The sequence below is a fragment of the Gymnoscopelus microlampas genome (genome assembly GCF_963454915.1).
Source record: "Gymnoscopelus microlampas genome assembly, chromosome: 9".
Taxonomy (NCBI): Eukaryota; Metazoa; Chordata; class Actinopteri; order Myctophiformes; family Myctophidae; genus Gymnoscopelus; species Gymnoscopelus microlampas.
The window spans coordinates 26628584-26646129 of record NC_139946.1 but is presented as its reverse complement, the minus strand read 5'-3'; the positions used below and the strand labels follow the sequence as shown (position 1 = coordinate 26646129).

Sequence of the window (17546 nt, the reverse complement as noted above, 5' to 3'; positions counted from 1 at the left end):
TTACAAATTTGGAATGTTTTTAAAAACACAATACTTATATGGTACAAAATATTTTCAGCTGGGGGGTCCGCGGCAAAATACAAATTAATTTGTGGGTCCTCGACATGAAAACGTTTGACAACCACTGCCTTGTGACTCGTGTGTCAAAACATCTTGACGGTGGTTTGGCGCTGGTCTGGCATTGCAAATGGCTCACCTGCACGACAAAATCCCGGCCGCGGAAGTCAGCGATGGTCCGGGGCAGACGCGTGCGTCCCCAGACGAACCTGAGGAAGAGAGACCTCTCTGTGTTGGAGAAGGATTCCATGACCTCCCAGAACCACTGGATGAGCGGCGCTGTGGGCTCCACGCCCTTATAGGTGGCCACCGACTTCAGCAGGTGGAGAGGGATGTCAGGGCTCCCACACACCTAGAGAGAGAGAGAGAGAGAGAAACAGTCCATTACACCAGTGATTCTCAACTGGACGTTAATGGATTATTTTGTCTCTGTCGGGTGGAAACCTATGTCGAAAACAGTTACTTTTCTGGATTCAAATTCCAAAACAGCAGAAGTAGCTGATCTGCAAGCTCAAAACGCGTTGCTTCGCGCCGCGTTTCGAGCAGATCTGATACTTTTGAGTGACACTGTAGTATGATCAAGTAGGTCATTATTTTATGAAAAACACACACACAATTAGAATATGGAGATAGAAGGTTTCTGCCCGACGGCAAAGATTTCCTTTGCAGATAAGGGACAATGTGATAAGTGTGTTTACCATGGTCTCCAGCTCGTAGCCAGTGAACAGGGAGAGCAGGGGAACAGGCACCACTCGAGCCATTCCCTCCCGCACGGCTGACACCTGCTCATCAAACTCATGGAGCCTGCAGGGAACACACACACACACACACACACACACACACACACACACACACACACACAGGGGGTGATGAACACAGCAGGAGAGAAACATGCTAACGAATGCATGCGCGCGCGCACACAGACAATTTTGGCATTTAGCTGATTCCTTTATGCACAGCAAAAATCCTAAGTGTTCATTTTAATTGTTAATCCTGAAGATCTTCTGTTTGGTAGTTTGGTGACACCATGTGGTGACTCTTGGTCCCCATCAAGTGCATTTTAATAATACTGTAAAATTGTCCGAATTCCATTCCAGTTAGCAAACGAGCAGCTAACGAGCTAGTAGCAGTAGCTTTTTGAGCTCATCTTCTTTACCGCTACTACTGGACTATGTTTGGAATAAAACTTTCAATGTGGTTTAGATAGAAATGAAATTCAAATCATAACGGTTTGTTTAGGTGTGTCGCTGCCGTTAGTTAGATAACGGTTAATCAGACACTGCACACACACACGTTCATTTGAAAAAAATAGTGAACCGTGCAGTTTCTCACCTGTAGTTTATTGCTAGGCGAACATACTCTGCACGGTTCTCCAGGGTGATGTGAGAGTATTTGGAGCTGAGCTGGATGTCCTGACCACTGGCGTTGGGCACGGTGAAGGGCAGCGTCATGGCCTCAAACTCCTCGGCCGTGGCCTCGTTGTCTCGGATGTACATCAGGCCGGGGATGAAATCCTTATCAACCTGAGGACGCAGAAAGTACATCAGCACTTTGTCGTTGTGTGTGTGTTGGCGCACCAGGGTTATTATAGATAACTAAAACTAATTATAAAACTAAAAGGGGAAAATTAAGAGTGTTAAGTTAAAAACAATACAAAAAATGTACAGTACTTGAGTAAATGTACTTAGTTACTTTCTATTCCACCAGTGGCGAGCGTGTGTGCTCGTGTACGCATGTGCGTCACTGCATTGTTTGAATAACTCAAACAGAGGAGTCCTGTGTTGTTGCTGTAGTCTTATGTTGGGTTCTATTTCCTGTGTAACCTTTCAGATGTCTCAAGGCAACAACCACAGAACAACAACATCTTTGTGAGAAAACGTAAGACAGAGGCTCAGATGATTGCAGCGTGAATGCAGGAGTGGGCTCACGCCAGCCAGAAAATAAAAGCCTAATTTGAGCCCGGTAGACTACTGTAACAAACTCAATTCTTTGTCCATTCTGGTAAAAAGTTATGAGCGTCATTTGGTGTAGTCATATGGAATTATTTTGCCTGCTATCCTCGACCAAATTCTTTCCCTGATCTCAGATCAATAGCTTACAATGTACAAATTTGAATTTCACTTTGGTCTTAAACACATTAACCCTGGCATCCCCCAAACATGTAAAAAAAAATAGCCTGGGAGCTTGTAGAGCGGCTATTTTCTAAGCCAATAATTTGATGACCAGCCGACTGCTGCCGGTCAGAATATTATTGGCTTAGAAAATAATATAATAATTCCTTTAACAGGTCCGTTCATGAAAGTCCTTACGGTCTTGTTTCCAATGAGGGCCTGTGAGCAACTAGGGGTTAAGAGTCTTGCTCAGGGACAAATTTCATTTCATCGACACATTTGCTGGCCTGGCCTGAAATGGTACCTGGGGCAACCAGGGCCTCTAGCTCCCTAGACGGGCTCACTAACCACTCAGCTGTGGCCGCCCCTAATGCGACAAAAACAAAAAAATGTCCATGAATTCAAGTCTCCATGGGGTGACTAATCGATAGGAAAAAAAGTCATTTCTGCAGTGAACTATCTACTACCTTTAACTGGTTGATGTGGTCACATGACAGCTATTGAACATACTATCATCATGAGTATGAACATACTAGATCAGAATTTGAGTTGATTATGACTACAACGACCACCATCTCCTGAGAGGTGAATTCACAGCATGCCCCTTATGAAAAGGATGGCTGCAGTACTAAAGCTCCCAATAGAAGAAGGCGATCACAAGAGTCACGACCCTCGTCAGTGAGCATTGAACCGAAGCTGTAATCTGAGCAGGAATGTACAGGAATTGTACGCCTTTTATAAAACTGACTTGCATAACTGTTAGGTAAAAAGATAAACATTCCATTCATGCTAAAAGGTGAAGGGGCCAGACAGAAGTCTTTTTCTTCCCCTCCTTAAAAGAATGGACATTTATGTGTTCTGATTATCCACTGAAATATTATCACACAAACCCTAGTGTCCCTATTATGTGGCCAAAATGTGGTTGTGAGCATGCAGAGCGGCTATTTTTGGCAAAGAGATTTAGTGTAGAGGGAAATAATAGCGGATCTAGAATAGAGCCCTGGGGACCCCGGTCAACTAAGTATATAAGAGTTCAAGTGGTTAACAAACTAAACAAACACAAGGAGTTCTGGACAGGTTTCAGGGCACGACGTGGCAAGGTTGCGTTAATTCCCAGTATTGAGTCAGAGGAGAACACACACACAGGGACGTGCACAGATAGACTCTAGGTGGTGCTAGAGCACCTGCCCTTTGCCCTCTTGACCAGAAGTGCCCTTTTTTTTCAGTTTACAGCAGGGGTCCGGGACCCCTAGGGGGTCCTCAGAGTTACTACAGGGGGTCCACCAAATCTTTGTGATATGATTTTTCTTTTTACCATAACCACTCGAAACCTAGCATCCCTTTTCTGAGGAGAACTTTAGCCAAAAATAGCAGATCTACAAGCCCACAACGCCTCGCGCTTCGAGGCGTTGTGGGCTTGTAGATCGGCTATTTTTGGCAAAGAGGTATAGGTGTAGAGGGAAAAAAGAGCAGACCAAGTAAACACAAAAAAGTATAATTTACTTGAGCACCTGCCCCTCAAAATGTCTGTGCACGCCACTGCACACACACACACACACACACACACACACACACACACACACACACACACACACACACACACACACACACACACACACACACACACACACACACACACACACACACACACACACACACACACACACACACACACACACACACACAGTGTGCAGTATCTGTACCTCACTGAGGTCAGCAATGGTCAGGTTCATGCCAGCCAGCTGTTTCCACACAGGCTCTGCCAGGTTGAGGCTCAGGGGGCTGCCGGTCCGGATGGCGATGCCCAGGAGGACTCCTGTAGGGACACAACCATCCAACAATGACACATTGCTTCCTTTTCCATTCCAATTGTTCTCATTATCTCCAGCCAGATGTATGACAGGTGAACATGCACTGTGTCTGTTCTCGAAAATAGCCGATCTGCAAGCTCTACTACAACACAATCTACAAACTCATGTCACATAGTGACGCGCGTGGTGAGCTTACAGATATTTTTGGCACAAGACTTCGGCGTACGACTTAGAATAAATCCGGCTTAAAGCAGAATAACACATTGGTAGACTTTGCCATGATGTAACTCCAAATATTGGCAAGATACTGTTGCTTCAACAGTTGCTCTGCTAATTAGAAATTGATTTACATTGCTCAGTGAAACGGCTCTCAAGTCACTCTTTTAGCACATAAACAAACACAAACAAAATGGATTCTGACAATGTATAACATTGCAAAATCTGACACTGTGTGTGTGTGTGTTTTTTTTTTGTTTTTTTTATGTGAACTTCGAGTTGATTTTACCATTTGAAATAGGAAGTTGTGAGCTTGCAGATCAGCTATTTTCAACAAAGAGATTTGGATTAGAGGGGGAAAAAGGAGGGACCACGTATAGATCCCTAATGTCGTATATAGGGTTGTGGTGTTGCGTTTGCATACCCAGGAAGCGGAACATGTTCATGTGGAGAGGGGTCTTGGCTGCAGGGTTGAGCAGGAAACAGTCCCGGTTGGCCCCTGACTCATCGCGGCCGTTGGGAGTGACGATGAGCAGCGGCGTGAGGCCGTTCTGCAGCTCCTCGCACATCTCAGCGATCGACTCGCTGTAGCCTCCGCCGCAATCGTCCACCGACTCCCCTGTTGGCAGAGATGGGGATTAAATCTCAAGACTGAACATTTTTGTTAGGCCAAGTCCCAATCTGTGATCTTTGAAATAGTATGAAACAGCGCTCTGTTAAAAAGGAAAAAAAGCACAATATGTAAATATATGTTTTGGCATTATCGTTCTAAACCTCTGTTCCTGCCGTTCTACATACAGCCTACCAGGTAAAGAAATCACATACTGAGGCTTTAACCTTTGCTTTTATTAAATATAAGAGGCTGGTTAGGGTTTTATGGAAGATGCTTCTGATCATGTATTCTATTGCTAGTTTGACCGATTCAACTACTCTTTATGAAATAACTATTATATTAGTGTAGGGCTTGACGTTACCAGCCGCATGGTGCAGAGCAGCAGTGTTAAAGTTACAAGCCAAGAGACACACATGCTATGCTACAGAATCCAAATACCTGAAATTAGTTATTGTCTGAATAAGAAATGTAATCCATGCGGAGAGAAAAAAAAATGGAAAGAAAAGAAAGGAAAAGAAAGGCAAGCCACTGTGTTAACGCACAACGCCCCGTGAGGACATCTCGCAGTGGTGATAAAACAACAAAACAAAAAAACAAGAGTGCTGTGGTTTACGGACATCAATGTCTCATGTTGAACACGAGAGCACATGAGGGGTGCTCTGCATCTGTTCTGCTGATCATTTATCATTTATCAGACACATTTACAAAATGGGGGGGTATTGTGGAAGCCATATGCACAGGAGAGATAGGCCATAAAGCTACAATCTCATTTAAAACAGCCCGATAATTCACCTTTCAGGACGGCAAAAAAGGAGGTACTACCATCTTCCCGTTAGACAGACGACCCCCCCCCCATTGTTGTACATATAGCATCATTATATTTTCTGCATTCTTTTTTGTTTTTGTTTGTACATATAGTGTTATTTATTTGTATTTCTGTGTTGATATTTGAACTGTTGGTGCTACTATATATGACTATGAATTGAATACCAAGGACCTCAATGGAAACAAGACCGCAAGGACTTTTTTGAAAGGACCTTTTAGACAAAGTATTTTAAATGTAACTGTGCTGTTTTTAAAAAAATTGCCTAATAAAATATTCAATCAATCCATCAATCTGTACGTTTTATGTGCATTGTCTCTCTCTGCCGATGGAGAGAGGTCATTGCAACGACATCAGTGCACCTGGAGTCCAATCCGGTGCACACCTATTGTCAACCAGTAGGTGTCCTACCCAACACCGCAGCGTATCTTGTTGGTTATGGCGTTTTTATTGTAGGAGGATTTGGAAGTGGAAGACTGCCCACACGGTTTCTTGACACCACTAGGAATTTTAATGAGGGCGGCCCCCATTAGATACACTAAACTAAAGGAACAGAGATCACAGCTCTGGTTGTGTCTCCTGGATTGAGGGTGTGTGTGTGTGTGTGTGTGGGGGGGGGGGGGGGTTGTCAGTTGGCATCTTACCAACAAATTTGACCTTCCAGACGCGATGAGGCAGCAGCAGGCTGTCCGGGCTGAACGAGCTCATCTTGGCACACATCTGACCGAACACAGACTTGGTCCCGTCGGGGCCTGCCAGGCCTCCTTTGCTGCGCGAACGCTTTACCTGGGCGAGGAGAGAGAGACGGGGGGAGGAGGAGACTGTCAGTGTTTGTTCTTTTCTCTACTCACAGCGTTTCTGCTAGATAAATAGTAGCAACACTGATGGATGTGAATTTCCTGGCTTTGACAGGTCTCTCTGCACCGCTCACAGCCAGAGCTTCGAGGAGGGAGGGTGTGTGTGTGTGTGTGTGTGTGTGTGTGTGTGTGTGTGTGCGTGTGCGTGTGCGTGTGCGTGTGCGTGGTGTGTGTGTGTGTGTCTGAATATTTGGAATATCTGACCTGTTTTCCTTGTTCTTTCTTTCTATCTCTATTCTTCTGCCCTTTCCTGAAAACTACAAATGATGGAAGCTTGTACAAAAATAATTTCACCTACTTTTTTACACCTGTGGGCCTGTGAGACAACAGTAAAAATGTAGTTATAGGTGTGTGTGTGTGTGTGTGTGTGTGTGTGTGTGTGTGTGTGTGTGTGTGTGTGTGTGTGTGTGTGTGTGTGTGTGTGTGTGTGTGTGTGTGTGTGTGTGTGTGTGTGTGTGTGTGTGTGTGTGTGTGTGTGTGTGTGTGTGTGTGTGTGTGTGTGCTGTGTGGAGGTGCAGTGGCCTGGAAATTATAGCTAAGCGGAGTACAGTCTACAGAGCTAGACAGACGAATCGCTGCAGACAAACCGGATCACACAACACACGCACGCACACACGCAACCACCCGTATGAAAGAGATCACATGATCATAACTCTCTCAGTGAAAACCCTGTCTAGAAGGGCGCTCCACAGTGAGAGGTGTGACTAGAAGTGCGAGTACAGTAGGTCAGAGGGTTACAAACTTTTTCATGTCCATGAGTTATGACCCCTCATTTTTCCAAGATTTTTGAAAATAGGGGGAGGTTGGGGTCCTGAGTGTCACATAACCAGTGCATACCTGGATCCTGTTGAGTTCCACCACCGGTCCATGCTGTCTGTCTCTCACCATGGTGGCTTGAACAACCTTCCGGAAAGCAGCTTCCTGTTGACAAAAGTAAAAGTAAAAGTAGTATTAGTGTGAGTGTGAGTGTGAGTGTGAGTGTGTGTGTGTGTGTGTGTGTGTGTGTGTGTGTGTGTGTGTGCGGGCGTGTGTGCGTGTGTGTGCCTGTGTGTTCTTTGTATGGCTGCAACTATTGATTGTTGATAAAGCGATTATTTTATCAATTCCTTTTTCAATTAATCTAATAATTGAGAACAGTAAAAAAAAAGTGAAAAATGTCAAATTGATTTTGTTTTAATCTAATTAAAGACTAAATCAATTAGTCTTCATACCGTATTTTATTACTTTGTCTAACACCACCACAACCCTACATACTTCATTAGGGATCTATATTTGGTCCCCTCCTTTTTCCCCCTCTAATCCAAATCTCTTCGCTGAAAATAGCCAATCTACAAGCAGAATCTCAATTTAATTCCCCGCAAATCAATAATTTTACTAAAATCGATAATATTCTATAATCAATTAAATCTATTAGTTTGATTAACCGTTGCATCCCTAGCTCTTTACACAGCGTGTCCACCCACCTTGCCCTGGGAGATGAGGATGCCTCGGAGCGTGTCGAAGCCCACAGAGGGTCCATGGCCCGTCTGGCCCAGGCGGCCCTCCAGGTCGAACATGGGGATGCAGGGGCAGAAGAGCTCGGAGATGTGGTGCAGCAGCAACAGCCGGTTCCTCAGTCCCAAAATGGAGATCTCCTGAAGGTGGTTGTACTCCATGGGCACCTGACACACAGCGGACAAACATCAAGAATCCAAGAAGGTTTGATTTGTCACTAACAAGTGCAAGCAGCTAAATGTTGATGGGACTTGTTCTTCAAAATAATGTGCCAACATGCGAACATAATAATACAATAAAGACAAAATAAGTATGAATAATAACACAAAATATACTATGAAAAATATACAATCAAGATACTTGATGTAAATAAAGGTTCGGGTCTTGTACAATAGCTCATCTTTTAGCAGCAGTTTAAAAGATTTGTAGGTATAATGTGCATATACAATATCTATCAAACAACATTAGTGTTCAATCAAATGTGCAAAAAGAAGGACAGACATCAACCGCTTACTGACACAGGAATAACACACTTCTGCCCTCGGTTGCAGATGTTGTACTGCCATCTAATGGTAGATATAAACTATACACAATGGTTTTCTTTTCTACTCTCTTCGGCAGTGAACATTTCCATATCAAGGCCCTCCCAAGTATTTGGCCGCTGACCCCCCCATTTGAAAACATTTTGTGCCAGGGACTCCCACAAGAGAAGATTTATCAAAAAAACATCTACCGATCTACAAGCTCACAATGCGTTTTTTGAGCCTGTAGATCTGCTATTTTCAAGAAGCCGAAAAATTAAATAAGTGTTAATAAACTGTTCCTCATTTTGCTGGGGACCCCCTGGAACCCCCCCAAAAGACCCCTGGGGGTTACACAGGAACCTCCACGTTGAGAACGAGTGCCTTACAGTTATGGTATTCTGTATTTATTGTTTATTTGATACACTTATTTGTTTTAGCTCTTGCTCATTTGATTTTCCTATTTGTCTCATCTGTTTAAGAAAGTAGGTAGCTGATATATTTCACTTTTACCTTAGCGCTAGGTATACTCTTAGTTGCTTGTTTTAGAAGAGAATGCACTTAAGACTTCTGGTGATTAGTAGTTTTCTTGCCTACCTATGTTGAATACACTTATTGTAAGTCGCTTTGGATAAAAGCGTCTTCTAAATGACTGTAATGTAATGTAAATGTGTTCAAAAAGCACAGGCGAGTGCCTCTACCTGGGCTGGCAGTTTGCCGGCGTTGGTGGGCTTGCTGGTGGACCAGGAGAGGGTGTGAGCCGAGCCGCAGGCCACCCTGTTGATCTTCTTGCCCTGCAGGGCGGCAACCAGCCGTGGCCTCTGGATGGCGTTTGTGGTTCCGTCGCCGAGCTGGCCCTCGTCGTTGTCGCCCCACGTGTACACTTCTCCTGAGCCAAAACCAGACAACACAGCTTTCCACACAGTCCAGACACACATCGCAACACAATGCTAACGGAAGCCCAAAGTGGACAACTTAATTAGTAATAGTACATGCAAAATCCAATTTAAAAGGTGCTGCAAGTGATTTTTTTGTTTTCCGTTTAAAAAGTTAAAGTTCTATATTCTGATAGTATTCACTGCTATATCGTGTTTGTTCAGTAACCCGGGTCTCCTTGTCTCTCCAGCTGTTTAGTAAACAGAAAACATTATTTCAGGTCGGTAAATAGCTCCAATTTGATAGTTTTCCAATTCAATTTGTTTTTCTTGTTTGTTTTGTTTTATCACTTCCACTTGGAGTTTTCTCTCCTGAATGAATTCAATTTGTATCCCAACCTCAAAATGTACCATTTTCCATTTACTGGATAGATGGGGAGACCTCATGTTACTGAACACTCTCAGGGTTAAATGGACACTCAGGGTTTTAACGTCTATCTTGAATGCAGTGATCATGGAGTTCCTACCATCTTCTGTGCAGCACACGCAGTGGAGTGACCCTGTGGCGATGGCAATGACCTTTTTCCCCTGTAGGCCCTGGACCTGTCTGGGCCTGCGAACGTGGTCGTCGGAACCATGACCCAGGCGGTGGTAGTCCCCTTTGCCCCTGGGTCAGCAAACAGCCAAACACACACACAAAAAACATGACTCTTATCCTCATCTCTATTAAGCCTGATTTATACTTAGTTGTGTATAAAAAAAACATTTCTGCTACGCGATACGGCAGGAAACCAACGGCAGGCAACCAACGTCAGGCACGACATTTGCTAATGACTGACACACCAGGGAACACTTACCAGGTGTAGACGGCTCCAGACTTGGTGAGGGCTACAGAGAACTGGGAGCCACACTCCACCTTGACAACTCCCAGGCCAGTCAGAGAATCGATCTGCACACACCACATCATAAGCATAAGAAATCTATCGGATACTCGGCCAATCAGTCTAACCACTTTCAAAATGCTGTCCCTATTTTGGGCATGTCACTATCGGCAAAAAAATGCGTCTACAATTGCGTGCTCAAAATAGGGACGCCAGGTTGAAAGTGGCTAACCTCCAATATCGACACATTGAGTACTACCATTAAAATGTAGGCATTTAGCACTATACAGAGTGACATATACAGAAGTGTAAGATCTGAGTAGATGACATGAACCCGAGTCAACAAACGGGGCAAAAAGTCACATGAGTAGAGTGCAAATAAAACAATGTACCTCAAATGAACTACGAATACTACCATACAAAAATAGTGTTGTATGCCCCAAAACTGTCACCGACAATCGTAGGCAAAAAGTATAGGCTCCCGGTGGATGGTGCAGGGGGCCTTGGCGTGGGATTGGCCCTTACCTTCATAGGCACCTTGCAACCGTCACTGCCTCCCCGGCCCAGCTTGCCGTAGTCACCGTCTCCCCAAGACCAGACCATGTCGTCGTCCGTTAGACACAGAGTCTGAGCGTCCCCGCTGCCGCAGGCCACGTCGATGACCCGGTGGCCCTGCAGTGCGTCCACCTGGAGAGAAGACACACACAGAAAAACTTTTGCTTCACCTTGCCACCGTCAGGAGGGGTAGCCTAGTGTCTAGGTCGGCAGAGCAAACACAGACAGGTTCTGTTGCCATATGTGTTGTGGAAAGGCCATGTTGACAACAATGTTTTTTATATTAGAGATAGAGAAAATATTGTAGAAACATACAAAAAAGTACCCAGAAATGTACCCACACCTATTTTATATCGTCATACGACGGTCTTGCGGGAAAATGCCACTCAAAATCGAATCCAGGGAGATTTGCTATTTAAAACTTCCTGAAGAAATGTGAACATTTTGTATGGGGCCCCTGGCACAAAATATTTTCAGATAGGGGTCCAGCCCATGGACAAATACATTTTTACAATTTGGGAATCCTTGACATGAAAAAGTTAGAGAACCACTGGACTAGAGAAAGGAAAAGTGTGCACGTGTTGGGACTACAGACCAGTTTGGGTTTGAGCTGGTCCTCGCTGTCTCCATGGCCCAGCCGGCCGTAGCGTCCTTTGCCCCAGGTGTAGAGCTCTCCGCTGGCTGTGATGCAGGCGCTGTGCGCCCCTCCAGCTGCAATGTCCACCACCTCCACACCCCTCAGGGACTCGATGACACGAGGGCGATCGCACGGGCTGAAGAACAGAGGAGTTCCGGTCACAATAGCAACACAATCTGTACCACATCTAAATCTGTAATTTTCATTCATTTAATCATGATGATTGTTTCACCATGAAATATAGTTTAAGTACCTACATAATACCAATGAATCATTTCAAGATTTCAAACCTTTTATTTTGTATGTTCTATTGATGCAACAACAATGTCTCCAATGTCAGTGTGCTATCTTCCCTGTAAGAGAACGGCTGTAATTTCTACAGTATTAGCTTGAAATCGCCATCGATGATGTCATTGGTAGGCAGGTTTCTGAACTGTCCACAGCCCACCTCTGACTGAGACACAGACCATCTTATAATGAGCATTAGTAAGGACCAATCATACGAAGATACGGTTGAAAATGAGCTCCTTTAAGTCATTAAAACCAGGAAAGGACAAACGCTTTTGCCATATCACAATATCCACAATCCCAGACGATATCTAGTCTCTCACCAATCACGATATGGATATAATATATAACTGCCCAGGCCTGATGCTGACCTCCTGTTACCGTGGCCCAGCTTGCCGTCCTCAGCCTCCCCCCAGGAGTACACCTCTCCCTCAGAGGACAGCGCCAGGCAGTGCTTCCCTCCGGAGTTCACTGCCACCTTCCTGATGAACACATGCTGGATGGACTCCAGCAGGGTGGGGGTGGACACAGACTCCGTTCCCCCGATGCCCAGCCGCCCCCCGGCGCCGTACCCCGTCGCATACAGCTGAGGGCACACACACAGTACCAGAACACATCAGCAAATGATAAATGGTGCATTTATACAGTATAGCGCCTTTATCCAAAGTGCTTTAGAATGTGCATTACATTCACCCATTCACACAAGCTTTCACACACAGACGGCAGTGGAAACCATACAATGCACCAAGATGCTCATCAGGAGCAGTTAGGGGTTACAGTACAGTAAGTGTCTTGTTCAAGGACACTTCGACATGCAGCCAGGAAGAGCCACGGAACGAAACGGAAACCTTCCGATTCCAAGATAACCACTCTACCTCCTGAGCCACTGCCGCCCCTTAATGTTATACTGTATATTACATAAGTTCTTGACCAGGTATTCATACTGTTGAATGAATATTGTGTTACAATAAAAAAGCAGTGTCCTATTCAGCTGACTAGATTGTGTTAACATAGTCTTTTGGAGATGGCGTGTAGGGGTTCAGTCCACGCAGTGTACGAGGCTCACCTTCCCGTCCGCGGTGACGGCGAACAGGGTCTGCTCTCCGCCGATGAGCTGCACGGGGCGCAGCGTGGCCAGGGCTTCGGTCGGGGTGGGCACTTTGACCTTGGCCCCCTCGATGCCACCCAGCTGCCCCCGATGGTTGTGGCCCCAGCCGTAGATGGTCCCGCTGCCGCCGGCCGATAGGGTCCAGTCGTCGGGCCGTCTGTTCATCCACTGGACCAGCTGCTCATCCTGCTCGCGCTTAAACAGCTCGTGGCTCTCGTGCAGACCGTTCATGCTCTCATGATCGGCCATCAGCTCGCGGATCTTCTTTGTGACCTTCGAGAACATTTAGAGTGGAGCGTAAATTATGGTGTGATAAAATGTTACGATACTGAAGGATATTATGGTACTTTAGTCTATTGTTTGACATTTGGGGTTAGATTTTATTACAGTTTATATTATGCTGTACATTATCATATTTTCTTGTAATACATTATATATTATTATATATATCTCATATTGTGTTACATTATACTTTTCTTTATTACGTTCTGCATTGCATGTATATTATTCAGTGACAGATTAACCGATAGCACTATATTGTAATTTAGCCTATATTATATTAAGATGTCCAATTGAACGATAGCTGCGGAAAAATGGAAAGTTTACATAAAGACAAAAAAAAAAGTGCCTCATGAAAAGTGACTCAAATTGCCTTGCGTTTCTCCAAGTACAGAGGAAATTGGATAAATGGAGTGGAAAACGGATTACAGACATTCTTCTGCCCCAGCCAGTGTTTGATGAGGCAAAAAACATGCAAGCTGGAAGCGAGAGCTCAGCCTGTTAAGCTTCATTTATACTCCATCGCGCGATGGCGGCGCTTGCCGACAAGATCGGTTCTTGTCGGCAAGGGACGCTGTCACACTACAGAATCAAAATCAGCTTGATTGACACATCAAAGGTTTGCAGGTGTAAACAGGTGGGTGAAATAATTCCATCCATTGTAGTTTTCAAGAAATGGAGATAGAAAGAAGAGCGAGGAAAACAGGATAGAAACAGGTCAGATAATCGCAAAGTTCCTAGTAGAGTAAAGAAAAAAATATACATACATGTGTACATAGACATGCAGTCAGATACCCGAGATATTCATGAGAATTACAATGGCATGAGGCAGTTGTAAAGAGGCAGCATGTATCGTAATAGGTATGTACATGATAATATACAAAGTATTAAATATTGTTGCTGTCAGGCAGAAACCTCATCTCCATATTTTATCTCCATACTTTTAATGTTGTTTTTATTTTTTCTAAAGTCATTCCCTACTTTGTCATACTACAGTGTCGCACAAAAGTAGCAAAAAATAGCCGATCTACAGGCTCACAAGCTCAAACGCATCACATGGCGACGTGTTTTAAGCTTGTAGATCGAAATTCTTTCGGCATTTCTTTATTTGAGTCCTGAAAAGTAACAGTTTTGGACATATGAGGTTTCCACCTGACAGCGACGTTATGCCGCTTCCACTCACCTCATCCAGGAAGGGTCTGGGCAGAGGGGTCCTCTTGTCCAGAGCTACAGCCACTCTGGAAGCGGTGCAGTAGCGACGGAACCACGCCCACTTGTGCGTCTCCGCACAGCAGGGGAGTGTGTCCAGCTCAAGGTCGCAGGCGAGAGCCACCAACACCTGGACGTGATGAAAACGTTACTGCAGCCCCCTGCCAGCTCGTAATCTGTGCCGAGTCATTACAGGCTCAAACATACGGCACTGCCCCTAAAATAAACTAAAGTAAAAGGACAAAATTATGACCGTACCTTGAAGAACGGGCTGTGGAGCAGCTGTTTGCCTCCTCTGACGACAGGGTCCTCGTACTCGTACTGCCTCTGCAGAGCCTCGGGTAGGCCCTTCACCAGGGCGGCCAGCGCGCTGCCAGTGAAACTCTGAGATTAAAGAGATTGAAGCTTTTCATTAACCACTCTCAAATGGGCGTCACAATTTTGGATATGTCATCATACTGTAAGCGGAAAATTCCGATCTGCCATTTTCACTGTTCGACACCATTATGACAAAGTATAAAATAAGTGCTTAAAAACGTGGCTGCAATATTTGATACATAACACGTTTTAGCTGAGCTGTTTGGCGGCTCGTTCCTCAACAGTGCGATCGGTGGAACTCACCATGGAGCGAGCCTCGCCTTCGCTGTCTCCCAACAGCCTGTTAATGTTGATGGACTGGCCATATTCTGTGGTCAGCAGCTTGCGCAGTCTCTGTAGGGCCCACATCCTATGACCAGCAGCTATGGAGGGGAACAAACCATCAAATCAACCACACGCATCTTGATATTAGTTAGGCTTTATCCACTGATCTAACACATAATAAATTCTGGATTGATAATGACATAATATGTAGAACTCAAAACAATGGCATTATGGTATTCCCTATAATAATTAATTATAGATTTTGACATTAATCCAAAAAGCACTATACTTTATAATTTTAGTTTGCTAAACTAGCTTGGATTAACAGATCAATCCGTTAGACAGCAATACCTGCTGGTTTTAGCAGATAACAAACCCAAAGACGTTGTCGCTGTTTTGTATGTCCAAAACCGTTACCATTGTAGTAACAGTTTCACTGTTTCAAAAACGTGAAAATGCCAGTTCTACAACCTTTCAAAGTGTCACGATGCGACACCTTGTGAGCTTGTAGAACTGCATTTTTTTCACTACTTTTGTGCGTCACTATCAATGTATAAAATAGGGCATTCATTTATGAAAAAAAAACATTAAATGAAATATGGAGTTTTACAAGGTTTCTGCCCGACAGCAACGATAAATTCCACTTTCTTCTTGTTTCTGTCATTGTGTAATGTTTTATCCTTAATGGACATTCTATTATCACGTTATCCATCCAGACTTTATTGTACAGTAGATCAATGCATTTATAATTGATCAGGTTGAAAAGTATCAAAGCTCCTACCCAGGGCACTAAGCTGTGCGCAGGCAGCCAGCGAGGCAGCCAGGCGGGGAACGATGCTCCTGTTGGAGGCAAAGTTGAGCCTGAAGTCCAGCAGACAGGTTACCAGGTCCATGGAGGGGCACGACAGGATGCAGCGGTCCGACAGCAAGTCTTTAGGACCTGCTTACACAAGACAAAATTCATGGGTTTCATGTTAGCCAGGCTAAAACACACCAGCGTTGAAATAATAGAATATCAAATATATAGTCTTGTTAATGGAACAATGTTTTTTTACAAGGTCAATTCATCCCAACCATGATATATTTTATGTTCTGTATGCCCCCAATAGTTGCAATTAAATATACTGTACATAAATACATAAAAATGTCATAACGTTTGTTAGCATGTGTTGGGAGAAAGCTCACCAGCAGCAGGCATGATGGGATAGACGGTGAAGCGCCAGCCCCAGCCGTTGACAGAGCCGTCGCTGGTGAACTTCCATTTGAGCTCATCTCCTGGGATCCTCAGCTCACTGGACCAGTCTGACCACTCCCGACCTGGAAAACAGGCTTCATGTCAGAATAGAAGCTCATCTATATACCAGTGATTCTCTTCTCAACCCTTTTCATTTCAAGGACCCCCAGTTTGATATACATTAGGCCACGGACTCCAATTTGATACAATCTTTTCTCAGGGACCCAAATCTGCACTGTAAATCCTCATTGTTTATTTAACTCTGAGAGTTACAGACCTAAAAGAATCCACCCGATGCTGAGAAACAGTGTTTTAGTAATTTCTTGTCACCTGATCGGACAGAAACGATCCTGTTGGCTCCATCCATGATTGTCAGTGGATCGTGGCGTCTCTCCGTGGAACACTGACGGTCAAATTCCACCCTAAGACCCTCCGCACCTACAAAATTAAAAAGAGACTTACGTAAGAATAATGGCTTTCACACAAGAACACATGGGCTGAGATTACCTACAGCACTGCCACGGTAGACTGGGATCAAGTGGGCGGAAACCATGGTGGAAACCAAAAATGTGTTCTTCCAAAATGATTCCCCTCGAAATTAAAAATTACGTAATTTAATGAATCCGACAAGTTTCTTCAAGTACTTCTTGGAATACTTTGTTTGGTTTTTCCATGTTTTATTCTAATTCATAGCACTAGCTACTCGATTCAGGTGGGGGAACAAAAACAAAACAAAAAAAGTAAACTTTTCCTCTTGCTTTGTGTACCTGGGATCTTGACGGTGCCGCTGGTGGAGGTGTCGTCGGTGTACGGGTGGCTGCTCTCCACCACCACCGGCTGGGAGGACAGACGGCCGCTCTGCGAATCCGTGGCCACGTCCTCCAGCTCAGTGACGCACAGCTCCAGCAGCATGTCGGCCACCTGCCCAACATCAGAGATGATCAATGCAGCTTTATGTCGCTTAGTTGGCAAGAATAGAACATGTATTTACAACTCCTGTAATTCATGAAGTGCAGATAGAAAGAGCTGATAGTGACAGCCACAGACAGAAAGAGAGACAGTCTGAGAGAGAGACAGAAAGGAGAGACGAGCAGAGAGATAGATACAGCACTAAACACAGAAAGAGAGAGTGTTACAGACAGAAAACGTTTGCTTGTACAGTAACACAGTACAATCAGTAGAGTAATCTTTCTTCTACGTTGTTTAGATATCTTTATGCAGGGCTGGATTAACACCTCTCAGTGCCCCTGGGCACTGGAACTTCAATGCCCCCCCCCACCCCTTAATGTGCCCGCAGATTTTTTTTTAGGTTTCTTTTTTTCTCTAATCTAGCTA

General features: G+C 44.5%; 1 protein-coding gene across 20 annotated transcripts in view; it reads right to left on the bottom strand.

Moving 5' to 3' along the window:
* Nucleotides 1-17546, bottom strand: part of herc2 (HECT and RLD domain containing E3 ubiquitin protein ligase 2) — a 75840-nt gene that overhangs the window by 1243 nt on the left and 57051 nt on the right. For 11 of the 20 annotated variants that reach the window (XM_084067875.1, XM_084067862.1, XM_084067865.1 and 8 more), the window contains 22 exons: nucleotides 16979-17132; nucleotides 16542-16649; nucleotides 16163-16294; nucleotides 15759-15920; nucleotides 14957-15075; nucleotides 14594-14719; nucleotides 14310-14465; nucleotides 12806-13120; nucleotides 12111-12325; nucleotides 11410-11587; nucleotides 10785-10946; nucleotides 10236-10327; nucleotides 9906-10045; nucleotides 9205-9392; nucleotides 7952-8149; nucleotides 7326-7409; nucleotides 6276-6417; nucleotides 4620-4814; nucleotides 3872-3984; nucleotides 1390-1580; nucleotides 756-861; nucleotides 197-409 (listed from right to left, as the gene is read on the bottom strand). In XM_084067875.1, coding sequence (XP_083924001.1) covers nucleotides 197-409; nucleotides 756-861; nucleotides 1390-1580; nucleotides 3872-3984; nucleotides 4620-4814; nucleotides 6276-6417; nucleotides 7326-7409; nucleotides 7952-8149; nucleotides 9205-9392; nucleotides 9906-10045; nucleotides 10236-10327; nucleotides 10785-10946; nucleotides 11410-11587; nucleotides 12111-12325; nucleotides 12806-13120; nucleotides 14310-14465; nucleotides 14594-14719; nucleotides 14957-15075; nucleotides 15759-15920; nucleotides 16163-16294; nucleotides 16542-16649; nucleotides 16979-17132 — 3489 coding nt within the window. The remainder of the gene's footprint in view (nucleotides 1-196; nucleotides 410-755; nucleotides 862-1389; nucleotides 1581-3871; nucleotides 3985-4619; nucleotides 4815-6275; nucleotides 6418-7325; nucleotides 7410-7951; nucleotides 8150-9204; nucleotides 9393-9905; nucleotides 10046-10235; nucleotides 10328-10784; nucleotides 10947-11409; nucleotides 11588-12110; nucleotides 12326-12805; nucleotides 13121-14309; nucleotides 14466-14593; nucleotides 14720-14956; nucleotides 15076-15758; nucleotides 15921-16162; nucleotides 16295-16541; nucleotides 16650-16978; nucleotides 17133-17546) is intronic. The other 9 variants (XM_084067871.1, XM_084067863.1, XM_084067864.1 and 6 more) reach the window with 2 other exon arrangements.